This window comes from Pteropus medius, unplaced genomic scaffold, assembly GCF_902729225.1.
Source record: "Pteropus medius unplaced genomic scaffold, Ma_sr-lr_union100, whole genome shotgun sequence".
NCBI classification, from domain to species: Eukaryota; Metazoa; Chordata; class Mammalia; order Chiroptera; family Pteropodidae; genus Pteropus; species Pteropus medius.
The window spans coordinates 308,332-325,475 of record NW_024354911.1 but is presented as its reverse complement, the minus strand read 5'-3'; the positions used below and the strand labels follow the sequence as shown (position 1 = coordinate 325,475).

Genomic DNA, 17,144 nt, shown 5'->3' with positions numbered 1-17,144 from the left:
TCTCATTACCGAATGGTTTGTTGCCTGCCACTTTATATTAGATAAAGGCAAGAAAACACCATGTGCGTGTGATATGCTAAGGACTCTGTCAGAAGCCTCATCCATCCTCCACATACCCAGCAAGTGGGACCGGTACTACAGTCACTGCTTTGCAGATTAGGAAAAACAATCACTTTAAGTTCTTGTCAGGATATTTTATTAAAGCTTAGCTCTCTTTTTCATTCTCCATCCCTTCTAAGAACATATCCCTGTGGTTATTCAGCATCGTTTGCTTATCGATAACCACACTGTCTTTTATATTGATATATTGATATATTTATATTGATATATTGATATAAACCTATATTGGAAGGTTTCCATCTCTACTTATTACTGTGTGATTGATTGGCTCAGATGCAGGCAGTGACACTTCCTTGGGGAGAGAAAAGATTCAATAGGAAATTTTCAGCTGGGGCCATTGATCATGATGACAGTGCTCTTGGTGGCCATGTGGCATGCACTGTCATAAAGAGTACCTGCTTTGTGTAGAGAGGGAAATCACCCAGAGGTGAAAAGTAAAATAAGCTCATGGCTTCTTCAAGTTTCAAGTCACAGAGCACAAAGATACTCAAGGGAGCAAAAGTCAAGGGGGTTTATTTGAAGTGAACAAATCCCCACCAATCTGAAGGGCATCTATATATATGCCAGGCAAATATATGGCTAAACTGAAAATGTCTCCAAGGGAAATTTCTCTCCAAGATCATTATTACATTGTCTAAAATGGGATCTCATCTAGCTACGTGTGTTTCTTCTCTCACTTAAATGCATTTTAATTCACAGAAGAATCACTACGAGTTCCAAGCAGGGCCCAGAGTGAATAGGAAGGTGAGATAAGCAGGAGCCCATCGCTGCTTTCCCTATGAAAGATGACAGGTGTCCTCAGGAAAGAGGAACTGGCAGGGGAGTGGGTGGGCTTTGTGAACGCTCCCTGACCTCCCTGCTCATTGATCTCTGGGCTTTACATGCTGAAGCTTTTGCCATACCCTCCTTATGTTGTTGAGAGGAATTTAAGCATTTGCTTCAGTTCTGATTTCTTAAGGAAGCAATTCCAGCTATCTACATATAGTATTTCTGGCTCTCAGGTTGTAGAAAAAGCAGAAATCCTGTCTCTGAACCTGCCTAAGTGTGCTTTTGTTCCCCCTTTGCTCTGTTTCCAGCTTTTTGCCAGCAGCCTGAGAAAGAAGGGCAGCTTCCCACAAAGAGCATCCATAGGAAAATGTCACACGTGGCTGCCTAATTGCAGAATAGAATCCTGTACGAAATGTAAATATACCCTATAATAGTTTTATGAATGAACAACAAAAAAAGTAAGTGCATCTTGGTCAATTTGAGAATCATATTAAATGCCAGTGATATTGACAAAAAAAAAGCAACTTGTGACTGTTCATGGGTGACTCCCTGAATCCTTGGGTACAGTGTCCCAAGGGACAAGTTCAAGTTCAAAGCAGTGAACACTCACTCAAATAAACAAAAATCTATTGCTACCATGTGTTTTGCTTTACTTTTCTCACATAGGCCCGTGACCAAGTTTTAAAGGAATATCAGGCACTCAGATCTCAGTTGATTTGAGGTTTTTCAGTTCTCATTTATGTGAAGTTCTGCATTGACAAATATGCGAGATGACTCTGCTAATTTCTCACCTTAGAAACAAAAACAAAATTTGCTCAGAAAGCCTATAAACAATTTGAACATGTAGTCAATACCTTATTTATGACTGAATAAAATGTGTGACTGAGCCTCTTTGTTCATAATTCATGAAATCTTAATGTTTATAAGTAGTGCAGCTCTGGGATCTGGCCCAATTCTATGTACACACATTATGCATCGTATAGAGGCCACCTGAGTTATTCAGAACATATATAACTCAGATCATCCTTGAGGGCTGTCAGAACAGCAGTATCATCCTCTGCAATATACAGAATAGGGAGAGTCCAGGCTGCCCAAGGGGGCAGGAGGCCAAGCATTCTTCCTACCAATGCTCCATTGCTGTTCTTAAGGCAACTTCTCTCCCTTTTTTAAAAATTAAATATGGTGTAGAATCATGTCAGAAAATGCAAGGGTAAAACGCTCAGAAATAGAGAAAAACTATTGATGGTAAAACTTACATTTTCTTTACTGATGTTATGTAGCTTAATTCATTACAATTTATAAGCACGCTATGAGAGCCTTGGATAAAAAGAGGCATGTTATACAAAATAGAGTATTATAATGTCCATACAAAAAAGGATGAGGTCTCAGCATCACAAAATGTAATAGGCCACTTCTGGACCAAAATTGTCAGGACAAAACTATCTGATGTTCTCTTTCTCCTCAGTGTGGTGACCCAAGATGCTCCACAGGCCATCAAAAATGGGGATAGAAGTTAGCTGAGATCTGACTGGATCTGAATAGAAGGTCATCTTGGCAAGGGCAAATTAAACCTATCACCACAGCTACAGCCTGACTGCTCAGGTTGGAAATCAAATGAGATGCACGGTCATACTTCACAGAGGCAAGAAGTGACATTCAACAGATTCTGCAAGGGACAATTACCTGTCCTCTGGGAACACGACCAAGAGGTATACCCACCACAGGCTTCAGGAGCAGGTGCCAAGTAATCTGCAGGGTTAAGAGCAGACAAACTACCCTCAGCACATGGCAGCTGGCCAAGACCTAATATGGGAGCCCTCCCACCATCCAGCTCCTCAGGGCATGAGTCCATCATGTATACCTCAACACTGTCTTGGAAAGAAGCAAGAAAAACAAAAAAAATCTGAGCATCCCTGGAAGACACTCACCCATCCAAAAGAGGCTACTGAATCCCAAAAGAACTGAATATCAGCTCATTATGGGAGTAATTCTATAATTTGGGTTCCTCGATAGACAAAAATGACTGACAACACTACCTCCCTGAAAGCCGTAACAACACTGAAAACACTTTTGGTTTGTTCTGGTTAGTGTCATTTGGTACCTTAGGCTCGGTGGTGGGAACCTGGAGACTCTGGAGCTTGCAAAGGGCCATGGGAGAATTTGAGCAGATGAAATCTGTGTGGTGCTCCTTGTGACAACTGCACAGCAGGTTCTGCATAAGCCTTGGGGTTTGAGAGCTTCTCCTCCCACATGCTACCATCATCCCTTTTAGAGGAGCTGTAATTTAACAAAGCTGCATGGCCACAAGACAGTGCTCTGCATGTTAGTGCATGTCCATATTTCACATGCATGTTATTATGTGTGGCCTGTACACTACATTCGACATCCTGGAGTCCATCACAGGATCATTTGGCTAAAAAAATAATAATAATAATGGCTTAAAAAGAGACTGTGTATAGAGCTAAAAACTTTTAGGAAAGACAAGTAAACAGAATGCAGAATCTGATGTCCAGGGGTGAAAATTTCCCAGTAGATTCTTTTATGCCTTTATAAAAATCTGGTTTACAAGCCCCTTTATTGTGATTTAAATTGCTCAGTCTAATATTTGGTTAAACTTGCTAGTTCCATCAGGCTCCTGGCTTGCGAATAAAAGGAACATACAAGAACCAAGAACTATGATTTTTATTAAAAACATATGAGAAAAAAGTTTATTATTATAAGATTTGCATCAAACATTTTTGATGTAGTATTCTGATTTGTATCAGGAGTTGATATACTTTTTAGATATTTTAAATTATTATTCACTCTTTCAATGCATTTTACTGTTTCTTTGTTAAAAAACAGTGAATTTTATATTATATCCTATCTGGGATATTGCAGAGTCCAAATAATCAGCGGTCCCATATTATAAGGAAACATTTAGTATCTGATGGCCATATCTAAGCAGGTTTTTCCTAATCTAACCATTTTAAACTTTGTTTTGCTAAAACCTATAGTAGTAACTTGTACTAGTAATTGTACTTTCACAATTGAGAAATAAATATCTTAATGCTGAGAATAGGTTCTAAAATGCTCAGTGATTAACTATTGGGAGCATTAGACAAAATCTTTTCTGGCTCCTAATTAAAGAAATCTTATTCGCACTGTCACTGATGAGGTAACTTGTTACATTATAATCCATGATTTTTAGCACCTGCTAAATGAATAGAGTGGTCATAGTCTCTGAGAATGATTATTTATGAAAGCATTTTGAGAAACAAAAAAGGACAAAAATGTGTGTATGATTCTTCCTAGTCAATTTCAAATACCTCTGGCAAGACCAAGCATCTCACCACCACTGCCTGCACTTACGGATCACGTGACTAAAGAGAAGCCGGTATCAAGAGTTGGAAAAAAAGCATCTGAAATGCTACTGAGCCAGCTTGATGAAGTCTCACCTAGAGGAACAATAACTGTAAAAACAGAAGGCTATTTCCATAAGCAAAATATAGAATGGAAGTCCAGCATGGCTTACTATAAGACAGTGTTTTGTTTTTGTTTTTTAATTTTCGCATGGATAAATTTGAAGTACAATGTTTAGGAGATTTTTGAAAGAAAAAAACGAAGTCAATATTATAGCATATATCTTAGACAACAGTCATATTTCGGCAATCTTAATTTTGTATGAGAAATATTAGGTAACATAATTTTAGGAAATACCAATTTAATATTGATGAAAAAAACTGGCCAATATGAATGGTCCAATCCAATTTTTAAAAATTTTACATTTTCATGTAATGACATCGATTTTCTTGAGCAGGTATACAAATAAATGAATGTGTCTGTGTTTTACTTCTTAAAATAGGTCAGTTTTGAGAAATTATATATCTAGGCATTTGAGGATGATAACTTTTTAGCAATTTATGTTCCTTTTGTGTGAACATTTTATTAAATGTATTATGTGGAACCCAATCTCAGACTTCAGAATGAGAATAAGAAAAGAACCAAACTAGAGATTTCAACAATTAACTCTGAGAGGATGAAGCCCTATGTTGAGTGATGATAGTAACTCGTCGCTATCTCTACAATAGATAGTAGGTGCTGTTTCTATTCGGGAACTCCCAGGAAACACTGACAAACGATGACAAAGATGTGGTGACACTCTCAGGACACAGTTTCCTCTCTACTTTGGCTCTGTGTGTCCTTGGAAATGCCAGGACTGCCCCCAACTTCTCTACTCACCCCTCTCATAGACCTCATTCTATTTATTACAAAGTCTTTCCTAATAAATATTTCATTATTTCTCATAAATTAATAAACAAAATAAATATATATATAGAATGTATAAGTAAAAAATAAATACACAAAATAGAAAACATGAAATGAGCAATAAAGTCTAATTAATATTTGCTGTGTGTTGAATCAGTAAATTACTTTAAAATCATAAAATATCTTTCATTTTACCTTATTTAACTTTCAGGATTTATATAGTGGCTCAAATTTATGCACACACATACATCAGAAGTTATATATAGACTATTCTCTTACCAACTTTAATGCATCAAGTAGCTGCAGTGATCAGCCATTATATATAAAATGTTTAGTGGAAGCTGTAAAGTCTGAGACATTTTCTAATTCTTATGAAAAATTCTGGGAGTTCAATGACTTCTGGGCAAAATAAGAAACTAGAAAGGTAAGACAGATCAACTAAATCTCCAAATACCATAATATAGAACAAGGACATTTTAACTATATAATCAGTTAGTCTAACATAATTTTCATCACTAGATCATACAAAGAATTTTCAAAAAAGGTGAAACAATTGTATATGAAGAATCATCATCATGAGTATAATCATCCACATTTTATACCATCTACATTTTACATAATAATAATCTAAACTTCAATGAACTAACCTCTTCTTTACAAAGACAATGGAAATGTCAGGAAAGACTCCGGGCTACTGGCATTTAATAAGAAATACAGATAATCCTTCAGAAGGAATATTGATACATTGTGTTATCTGAATCATGCTTTAGAAATTGGTATAAAATCAGGTGGTAATATCCAGGAATATTTAGTGAAATGCACATCGTATGTAATCAGAGTAGCAACAGTCATAAAAAAAAAAAACACTCATCAGGGAGCATGGCATAAGGAATGCAGTTAGCATTAGTGTTTTGGCTAGGTGTAGAGCTAGAGGAGAAAAAGAACAATTAGGGGGATCATTTTATAAACTGTATAAATTTCTAACCAATGTACTGTATACTTGAAACTAATAAAATTTAAACAAATAAATTAAAAAAAAAACAAACACTCATCAGTTGACTGCCACTCTCTTAATAAAGTAATTTAAATTCGCAGAGAGTGGTCCAAATCCAAAAACCAAGCTTTGTACTTACTATTTTATAATGACTACTTATCAAATTCTGAGAAATTAATTTTTTTAATTAAGTATAATGGAAATAAGTTAACCTTAAACTTTGGGATTTTTCTCTCTAATGTTTATAAATTTTGCAGTGTCATCTGGAGGGCCTGAATCATAAAGATACTCCGTACTTGAAATTAGAAACACAATACGAGCCCCTGAGGCTTCTTTAAACTAATTAAATACGGTGCTTATTTGGTTTTTACAATTTTTGGGCAACCACTGGAAAATTGAGATGTTAAGCTGATAGAGTAACCACCAGAACAAAAATAGTTAATTTGATAATTTAATTATTAATTGAAATATGACTTCAATGAGAAAAGATTTTTACTGGGATGCTAAAAACGATCACAAATGATACTTTGAGGAGTAAATGTTTGGCCATAAAATATTCCTTCAAGGTAAAAGGCCCAAAAGTGGACAATTAATGAAATGCTCTTACCTTAAGTTCACAGAATTTCTTCACTTGTTCTTAATCTTGCCTACCAATCTATGTGACCACTTACTAGGTTCCCCATTTTATTTTTAAGGACACAGAAAAATTCAAGCTACTCTTAAACTCTGATCTTAGAAATACTGAATAAGGAGAGAAAAACAGTCATTTCCATAGTAATATCTCTAGAATTTACAACAGTAAATTTACATGGGACACAGTTAATTTTAAATTTTACTTTCTGAATTAATCTTTCATTAAAAAAGTAATCGATCCCTTAAAAAAGTAGTGAAACAATTGAGTTTTAAGTGTATATAACCTCTCTTTAATTATAGAAAAAGTAATTTACGCAATGACACCCAGTAGCATGAATGGATTAATATATCTCCAAAAAGTAAGCCATCAGCCCCCTTCCTATTGGTAGGAAGGGAATCTATTCTCAACAGGAGCCTTTGCCTGGTCTCCTCCCAGGCCATGTTCTGGAATGGAGCCATTTTCCTATCATGTTCCATGGCAGCCTCACATCTCATAGATGCCATCAGTGGCTTATTTAGTTTTTCCCTGGTGGCTGTGAGACTGGCTCATTCATCTGTCGTTTTAGTTATTCATGGCCAGTACACTTGAACAGTCACCCCTCTATAGGCTGCTCTAAAACTAAATAGGGAAGATAAAATTGGAAATCACCTCGACTCCAATAACTCCCTTCTGATTTAAATCTCATTTATGATCATTTGCTGACAATCAGTAGGGAACAAAGATATCAAAACAATAAAAACTGATAATAAATAAGAAGAAAGCTAGCAAATAATAATATGATGAACCTGCTTTCTTCAATTTCACAGAACTCAACATAATTAATTTTTGAGCTATAAGAATGAATATTAACTGAGAATGAAAACAATTCTTTCTGAGAGAGAATCATGCTGGATTAACAAGAAAACAGTAGCAGACTCACCATCTCTGCGATTAAGACTTGCAAACCCAGGGCCATGGCTACTGGACAGCTCTGAAGAGCTGCTGATGGACGTGCGAGGCAAGGAAGATGCCAGTGGAGCATCACAGTTATCTGTGGGGAATATCCCATGTTCAGGTTAACAAAAGGCTTAAAGCTTTCCCGTCTTCTCTTCCTCTCTTCCTCCTTCCCTTGTTCCTTTCCATCCACCTGCCCTTCCTTTTTTTTTTTTTTTTTCAGTTAACATGTCAGGAAAATTCTAGAACCTGTAGCAAACACCGGTTTTGAGCAGAGGTATGCTAGTAAATGTTTAACAACGGGCTCTTAAAAATAAAAACCCACATTGATAGTATTTGCCACTTTCCACTGTGTAAATATTCCTACCATGGCAATTCAAATCTATCAACATGACATCAACTGACCACAGAGTTGAAAAGAGATGTGTACACATCACATCATTATACAGTATTTCCACCATGCAGATACAAGGTATGTAAATAATCTCAACGGCATAGATAATAGGAAGATGTCATAAAATAAAGTAGTAAGTGATGAGTTTTGAGAATTTATTTTTGTTTTAAATATAATTTATTTAATTATAAGCTTTTATAATTTAAATTTTAATAATGGCTGTATTTTAATAATTTGTTTGCAAATTACACAAAAAGTTAATGATTGGCTCTGACTAGCTGGTAAAACTTGGTTCCAGCACACTGCTCTTCAATGGGGAAATATTAAAACTATTTCTTTTAAAATCAGGAAGAATACTTTAATAGGCATCACAGCTTCTGTTGAATATTGCACTGAAAGTGTTATCAGTACATAAGAAAAAATTTACCACTTAATGCACAGGAAAAAAAGCAACTATCATCATTTCCAGATGATATGAGGAAATAGGCAGAAAATCCAAAAGTAATTGGCTAGCTTAATAGCTCAATATCTAAAAACTGATTATATTTAAACTCTAATCATAATTTGAAAATAAATTAAATCTAATAGCAAATAGTAACAACACATATAAAGTATCTAAGAATGAATCTTATGAAATTGTACAAGACGTTTATGGGGATTATTATAAAAATTATATTGAAAGACATTAAAGAAAACTGTGTAAATGAAGACTATAATAATTGCAAATAGGAAGACTCATTTTTTTAAGGTATCAGATTTCTCTAGTTTGATATAAAGATTCATTAGAAATCCAATCAAAATCACAGGAGAGTTTTTCATAGAAATGTGAAGCAGTGAACCACATGGCTCAGGGGTCCTTAACATGGGGTCAGATATTTTTATAGCAATCATTATTTTCACAGATATCTAGAAATAGTGTTTATGTTCCTCATTACTTCAAAATAACAGTATTTATTAAACTCACCACTAGATTTTATTATTTGATGTACTAATAACTAAGGAGACTTTTAGAATTGATTTTCTTTGTAATCTTATATATACATTTTAAGCATTTACAAGCATTGCTCAGAGAAGGGCTCAGAGGCCTCAGCAAAGTGCCAAAGGGGTCTGGTTGGCACAAGAAAGAGCTAAGAGGCCCTTCTGGTAGTGTGAGCACCACAAGTATAAAGCTGTTGAGTTATTTCTGGGGGATTATTAGCATAGAATGTGAATTCAGATGAAACTGAAAGTTTTAATACAATTAATTGACTGGTAAATATTTTCTGGTTTAATCCACTGAGGTGTAGTTCTATTATAGCATTGTTGTTTAATTGAATATTTACCTAAAATTATTGAAATTTAAATAGTAATAGTTCACTGGAAACAGGTCTCTGCCAAAAAATTTCCATAAAACAAATCATTTTATTTAATTGTTCATGTTTACTCAAAAGTATTAGCCACTACTGTTATAAGAATGGAAAATCCAATTATTTTAGGAAGAGTGTGTGTGTATGTGTCTGTGTGTGTCTGTGAGGTGTGTACATATATATGCTGAGTAAATTCAAAATGAGATTACCGTTGAATGAAGCAGTGGATTCTCAGATTTCTCATTAGATACATTTATAAAAATGAAATATCTATTTGGTATTATTTTCAAAAGGTGCAACTAATCATTTCCTTAAAAAAATTTACCTGAAAAGGGTGTTTTTCTCTATCCCTCTATTAACCTTCTAAGCTATGCTGTTGTATAACACTCATGTCAAAAAGAAGGTGAAATGTTTTAATTCAGCAGTAAGTGTAAATTAAAAATTCACGAGATGTGTTGAATTATGCCAAGTCTGGATATTGCCTGAATTATACTATGTAAGCATTATATAAGACTACAGAACTTAAAATTAATCTATAAAAGATTCAAATCTGCTAACCTCTAGGGCACTCCAGATTTTTACAGAAAAATGCATGATAAAATCCAATATTTCATTCTATTTAAAAATACGAAAAATATCTAAATATTTTAATCACTTATAGAAAAAATGTTTCCTTCAGTAATTTATTAACAATTATAATTATTGAAACTTCTAAGTATACTAGCAAGATGTCTAGAACATGAACTAAGCTGCATCACCCAAACCCACCCAGCAGTGCTATGAATCGTTCTTCAGTTATCACAAGTAAGCTCCCCTAGGCCAATAACAGTCCATAGAAAAGTAGATAACGTGAAACACACTTAAATGATTCCATTCATTCATTCTAAAATATAAATACTTCTTTTTTTGTTTAACAAAGAAAATTCAGATAGAAGAATAATAAATGAATAAACATGCGATCATATTAAAACTTGAAACAGAAAACATGATGTTTTTCTCAAGAGGAAAGTCAGTTTTATAATTCTGAACAGCATGTAAAATATCAGATTTAATTTATTTTCTGCTGACCATGCTTCTGTTTTTAATGCTATAGCTAATTTCTAAATAATGTCTAAGGTTAAATTTTACTCATTTCCCAAAATACATCAGCAAGATTTTACTTTCCCTCTTCATCCTCTCTACTTATGTATTTGGTGGTTTAAATAATAGTTTGACTGTAAGTTTCTGGTTAAAAAGTCATTTTCCCTCAGAACTTATATTTATTTCTGCCTCTCATTTTGCTTCTGATATTACTGCTCTGCTGAAATCAAACTAGCTCTTTTTCTTTAATAGCAAATCAGTTTACATAATTATCTTTGATGATCTAAAATGTGACCATGTTTCTAAGTGTGCTTTATTATTATTATTATTATTATTAATTTTCCATTTATCTAACTCAGCACAACATGAGTTTTATAATAGAAACACATTATTCCTTTTCAGTTCTGAGAAATGTTCTTCTATTATTTTTATGTTACTACTTCTTTGAAATTTATTGAAACTAGCTTTTTGGTAAAGCAAAAAAGTAAATATTCTATATGTAGTTGAAAAACCCATGTAATATTGTCAAATTGTTTATATACATATGTATATCTCAAAGCTATAAATACTTTACTCAAACCTCTATATCTTTATCACTTCATTTTATTTTATGCTTCTTATTTATCTATTTTACCAAATGATTTTTTTCCTTCTCCTCTCTTCTCGCTTTCTTTTAAATAGATTGAAATCAACCCTTCACCGCCCCCATTCCATTTTTTTCTTCTACTGACTTGGAATGTATACATCCAATTACTATTCTTTTATTGTTCCTCCTTAAAATTTTACGCTGCATTCTCTCTCAGAACTAACTTTAAGAGTTCATGTCTCTGATTTTGTTTATTCGTTATTCCTACCTCAGGCTGCTTTTAACATCTTTCGATTCTTATGTTCTACAGTTCCAATGTAAAGTGTTGTTGTGGGTAGGAATTCTTTAAAATTTGTATTACTAGGGATTTGGGAGGCTTCCTGAATTTAAAGATTGGTGACTTTTCAATTCTGGGCAATTCCCACAGATTAACACTTAAGTAGTTCTTCTTCCCACATTCTCACACTACCAAAACTCAAATCGGATACATAGATCTTGTCTCTATCTTCACTCTGATCCTGGCTTTCATGTTTTCCGTATCTTTGTCTCTCTCTGTTGTTATTTAATTCAAATACGTCTTCTAATGTGCCGAGTCTCTCTTCATCTATGTCTCATGTGCTGTTTCAGCATCCATTGAATTCTTTATTTCCTTTTTTTTTCTTGATACTGTTCTTTTTCAATTCTACTAGATAATTTTGATAGTTTCTTATTTTTTTTTATCTTTTACTTCTTTACACAAATAAAACAAAATTTATATTCTAAATCTATTTCAGCATCTACGTTTATTATGGTCTGATTCTATAGTTTGTTATTTATGCTGGTTCTCTCTCATGGTAGCTTATTTCCTCATGCATTTTATGTTTTAAATTTTATTGTGAGCATGTGTTTCCAGGAAATAGATCTGTAAGCCTAGATGACTGCAGAAGGAATACACATTCAACAGGAAGACAAGACATGGAGAGAATATGCTGGATGTAGAGGGTGGGGTAAGTAAAAGTCGTGGTGTAAGAATGCTAGTGTAGCTAGGTGGTGTGGTTTAGGGTTAGTTAAAGGAAGGGATGGGAGCAGTGAGTGAATAGAAGGTAACTTGAAAGGAATAAAGGATTGAGTGTGTGTGGGGGGGGGGGGGTGGGGGGAGGGTATAAGATGTGAGGCAAGATATAAAAAGCTTTACCCAGGAAAGTAAGATCATTGGGTAAGTGATCTTTAGAACGATTACTCTGGCAGCAGGATAGCAAATTGATCAGAAAGAGATGCACTAGAGACAAGGAAATGATGAAGACAGTAAGTAACAACCAGGGATAGGAAGAGTTTGATAAAGTTGGTGATGGGGTAACTGAAAAAAAGGAACAAGAACTAATTCAAGAGACAGAGCTAAAGCTAATCTTTCAGAATAAAATAGTAATGCTCTCTCTCCAAGGCCCCACACCCATGTTCTTATATGCATTCTAATTGAGATAGCATCCCAAATTATCTAAAATATGTTCAATTTATAGACTAACACTAACTTAATAATCATAAATGCTAGAGAATCCATACTGATGGCCAGATACTGTGTATTCTAGAAGATTTCAGGAAAAAAAACAAAAAAACAAAAACAAACAGCTAGACAACAAGAGGTATATGCTTCAGGGATATATTGTCTTGATCAGGAGACTCCTTCTCAGCTAGTGGAAAAATATATAAAATTGGGAGAAGTTAAAGATTAAAGTTGCTCATGACAAGTTAACCCGAATAGCTAAATCTGAGGAACTTTATTTATAGAAAGATGACATTATAGAAAGCTAAAACATATCAATGTACTGTAAAAGTTTCTAATTCTGCCATAGTCTTTTCATTATTATTTTGTAATATTATTTTCATCTTGCATTATTTGTGATAATATTTTGGATAATAGAAATACCCAGTATAAAGGCTTTTCCCTAAAATATTTCTTATCTCATTATTCTTCCCATGATCATGGATCAAAGTCACATTTCTGATTTTATCCTTAAGGCAACAGGAAAAATAATAATGAATAAAATTTCCTGAGGACTTACTATATTCCAGGCACATTTGTAAACATAATGTTTACAAATATTAATTAATTTAATCATCATGACAGCTCTGTGAGTTAAGTTACTATTATTACTTATATTTTTAAAGATAAGGAAGTGAGACACAAAGAGCATAAGCAAATTACCCAAGGTCACCCAGCTGGCAGTAACCCACACAAGCAGAATTTCAATCCACTCATTCCTCTCATAACCACTCTATTCCATTGCCTATCTGAAAGTATGATTTATTACTTTAGTACATTTTGTTGAATTTTATAGCTTTATGCTGTTTGAAAGAAAGCTGCTAGAATCATCTTCATTTATATACCTCCACTGTGTCCCTTCCATGTAATTCAGAAAATAAAATTAGAAACAATCTTCTTTTGAAAATAGAGATATTCTTTAAGTGATAGCATGGGCACGTCATCATGCCCTTGAGCTAGCTAGTCATAAAATTTTTCACAAATAATAGCAGGTTTTGTTGACAATAATGACCAGCCATAAACAAACTCAAAAATTCTCCAGCACAGACCAGGGGTGTCAAATCTACAAGGACAACAGGAGCTTCATTCTGGAGTGACAGGTTACTGGATCCAGAGTCCATGGCTCCCACGTGCAAATGAATTTAGCCTCTTGGGTGTCAAGGAGAGAACTGGACACCCACACTGAAGTGCAATGGCCATCTGTTGGCCTGCATGTCCTCTGCCGTGACATACAGCCAGCCTCACCCACCTGGTTTATATGCTGCTTTGAGTATCAACTAGACAATATACACCAGATTTCTGGAGAATTCCAATTATACACTGTTCCCAGGCACTTCTATTTTAGACCCTGAATATGAAGCCTGGCTCAGGTCAGACTGGATCCAGGATCTCCTTAGATAGGGTCAGCCTATCTAACAACACCTGCCCGAAGGCCTCCTCTTTACTACTTGTTGGTCTTGGGTAGCTCCTCTGACACCCGGCCTTTTCAGTTCTCCCTCAAGGGCTCCCAGTAGCTTTTATAACATGAATCATGATTCTTATCAAAGCCTTAGACCAGAAATTATGTCATGCATTTTGCTACTGAAAGAAAAGGAACACTCAAAATCAGCCAGTGGATCTTTCCACAAACGAATGCATCAGCAGTTGGAGAGCTCAAGGACACTCACATGAAAATTCATTTTTATTAGGTTATCTACAAAATGATTATAAAATACACATAGGGATTCTCCATGTCTTCTATATACTTTCAAAATAGCATATTTTAAAAATATTAATTCCTTCATTTATTTGGTAAATACTTACTGAGTGCCACCAGCAGAGCACTGTAGAGACAAAGAAATGTGATACTGTTTTCACTTTCAGGAAGTTTAAAAATCTAATGAAGACATATAACCAACCACCTGTTTTAGGAAGCTGTCAAGAGCCTGAAAGCTAGTACTTTTCATAATAGATGTTACACTAATTACCAAAATGGTGCATTTTGCTTTCTTGTGAAGGTGATGCAGGCAAAGCACCTGGCCAGCGATCAAGTCGCAATCATTTCCTGGCTATACTCCTGGTTAGTCAAAAGGCCACACCCTCCTGTCCCTGAGTAAGAATGGCCATACAACATGGCCCAGACAAGGAGCGACAGGTCTGGGGATTTTGCTGAATGTTTTGGGAAAGAGAACCATTCACCTTTTTATTTACTCAACAAATATGTATTGAGAACCCACTGACTTCCAGGACCCCCCTGTGCTCTGGGGATTAGAAAATGGGAACAACAACAAAGAAAAATTAAGTCCCTGTTCTTTTGGAGTTTGGGTGAGAGAATAAACAAATAAGTGCTTAAAGGTGATAAGGGCCAAAGTCTCAGTTGAGGAGAGCATTCTCTCTATTAGTGATGCTGGGCAGTCTGACCTTGGTTGCATTGCTCTAAGCATCACGCCAATGCGGGGAAGACAGCCGGAAGGGTGACGAGAGGCTAATCCTGGCAGCACAGTCTCACCACCTGCATCCAACCTTGCCTGAAATGAAATTCTCTTTTTTGTTTAAGTCCATTTGATCGAGTTCTCTTGTCACTTTTCACTGAAAGATATTTGCCAACAGCACAATTGTTGACACCCCCTTTCTAATTACTCCTCATATAATCAAACAACTATTGAGTTCTGAAAAGTGTTCTTTGCGTGCAGTGCTGCTTTGTCATTCTCACTAACATCCTCCCACTAGGTCCCTCTTACACCTGTGGAATGAAGTAACAGTGGAAGACCTCTGAGGGAATGGATACCATGGAAGCGGTGAAGGAGGAAGGACACCTCATTGCTCAGTCCAACGCATGCAAGCCAACCCAGGCAATCATTTGGCACCACAGCTGGTCATTCTACATCCAAGAAAATGGAGGAGGAAGATGCTCATGGAGGTTCTGGGCATGGAGGTACTAGGGATAGGGCTGAGGGGGAGCTGCTCAGCCTTATGCCTAGAGACTAAGATCCTGATTAATAATATGACATATACCCTTTCCATGTTAAAATGTAGTCTAGTCCACAATTTGTACCTTTCCGCTCCTTCCTGCTTCATCTTGTAATAATATTTATAAAGAAAATGACCTTTTTCTAGGCAAACATGCAGTCTGCTTTCCAACAAATGAATTCTGTCACTTAAGAGGAGAAGGAATGAAATCAGTCAATAACAGTATAAATATAAATCTCACAAAGGTCAGATTTTCAGGTTTACTAAGTAGACCAGTTGTTCCTCATGACAAAAAATAGTAAATTATTATGATCAAAATTTTATTCTTATGATCTAGAAAACCAATAGTGTTTTCTGGGCCCCGTATTTACTTCGAAACTGATCATTTCGTTTTCTCTAATGAGTAACTGACTCTGAGATCATCAACTCTATTGTGTTCTATGTCTGGAAATTTTTTTCAGAAATTTTCCTTGTAACTTTAAGAAAGAAAAGAGTAATTTGGTGTTTGCTTCCTTAAACTCTTTTAAATATACCTAATTCTATTCAACATATCCTCCTTCAGTCCCCCATTTTTTTTAACTTTTAGCCATGACTGCACATGTCATACCATAGTAAAGGATGTACTCTGAAGCAACAGTTTTCCTGCAAAAACTTCCATAAATCAACACATTGCAAAGAAGCCTAAGAATCATAGGCACATAGCAGTTAGCTAGCTTGATGAAATGATACAGCTATTTATTTTTTTCTTTTTATGTTGTATTACTTTTGGTGATATTCTTATTCTCGTTTCTAAACATTAAAAACACAGCAAATGTACAGCTAAATAACAAATTCTTAATTTTGATAATCTCCAAACATTTGAACATATGTCTATAAATAGACAATTATTATTTTTCATAAATCAGCCAAATTTGAGACATTAAAATAGTTAACAGTTCTTGCAATATTTGCTTCCATAATAGAAGTTTAATTAAAATGACTTTCCTGACCTAAATTGAATTACTAAATTATTTTCTAATGCTAATTGGGTCCCCTTTCATACAGCTACCGGCCTTTAGATCTAAATTCAACCAGCCATCCTTACTACTACATTCACAGGAAACAGGACCTGGGTAGGCCTCAGAGGCAGGCTAAATCTGTGGGTTCTGGATGGCTTCCTACAAATACCCTAGAACACAAAGCACCTCAGTCATGGGAAGGCAATAGTTTCAACTGGGTCGGGGCAGTGTTACTGTATTTCTTAATTGCTTACATGCTCAGAAATTCAAACTGGAGAACATCCATTTTGCATGATACCAACTAACAAATAATTCAATTCTGCTTAACTGAATTGCTGCCTAATCTAATATGTGCTTCTCTTATAACAACTGACAATGGTTTTTAATTCCTTCAGCAGCTCTCTCTACTCATTCACCTCCCTCAAGGGACACAAAAATTTGCACACATACACAGTGATCATTCTGCCCCTTCTGCCATCAATTCACCACTCCTAAAAATAGTGTGTCTAGCTTGACTTTATCAATTTCTCTGATTGTCTGAGGATTTATAGATGTTAAAATTCAAAACTAATTAC

At 35.1% G+C, this 17,144-nt stretch overlaps 1 protein-coding gene across 1 annotated transcript in view; it reads right to left on the bottom strand.

The window, feature by feature from the left end:
* Nucleotides 1–17,144, bottom strand: part of LOC120597864 (contactin-associated protein-like 3) — a 194,060-nt gene that overhangs the window by 170,264 nt on the left and 6,652 nt on the right. The window contains exon 2 of the mRNA XM_039856539.1: nt 7,684–7,794. Within this exon, the coding sequence (XP_039712473.1) occupies nt 7,684–7,794 (111 nt within the window). The remainder of the gene's footprint in view (nt 1–7,683; nt 7,795–17,144) is intronic.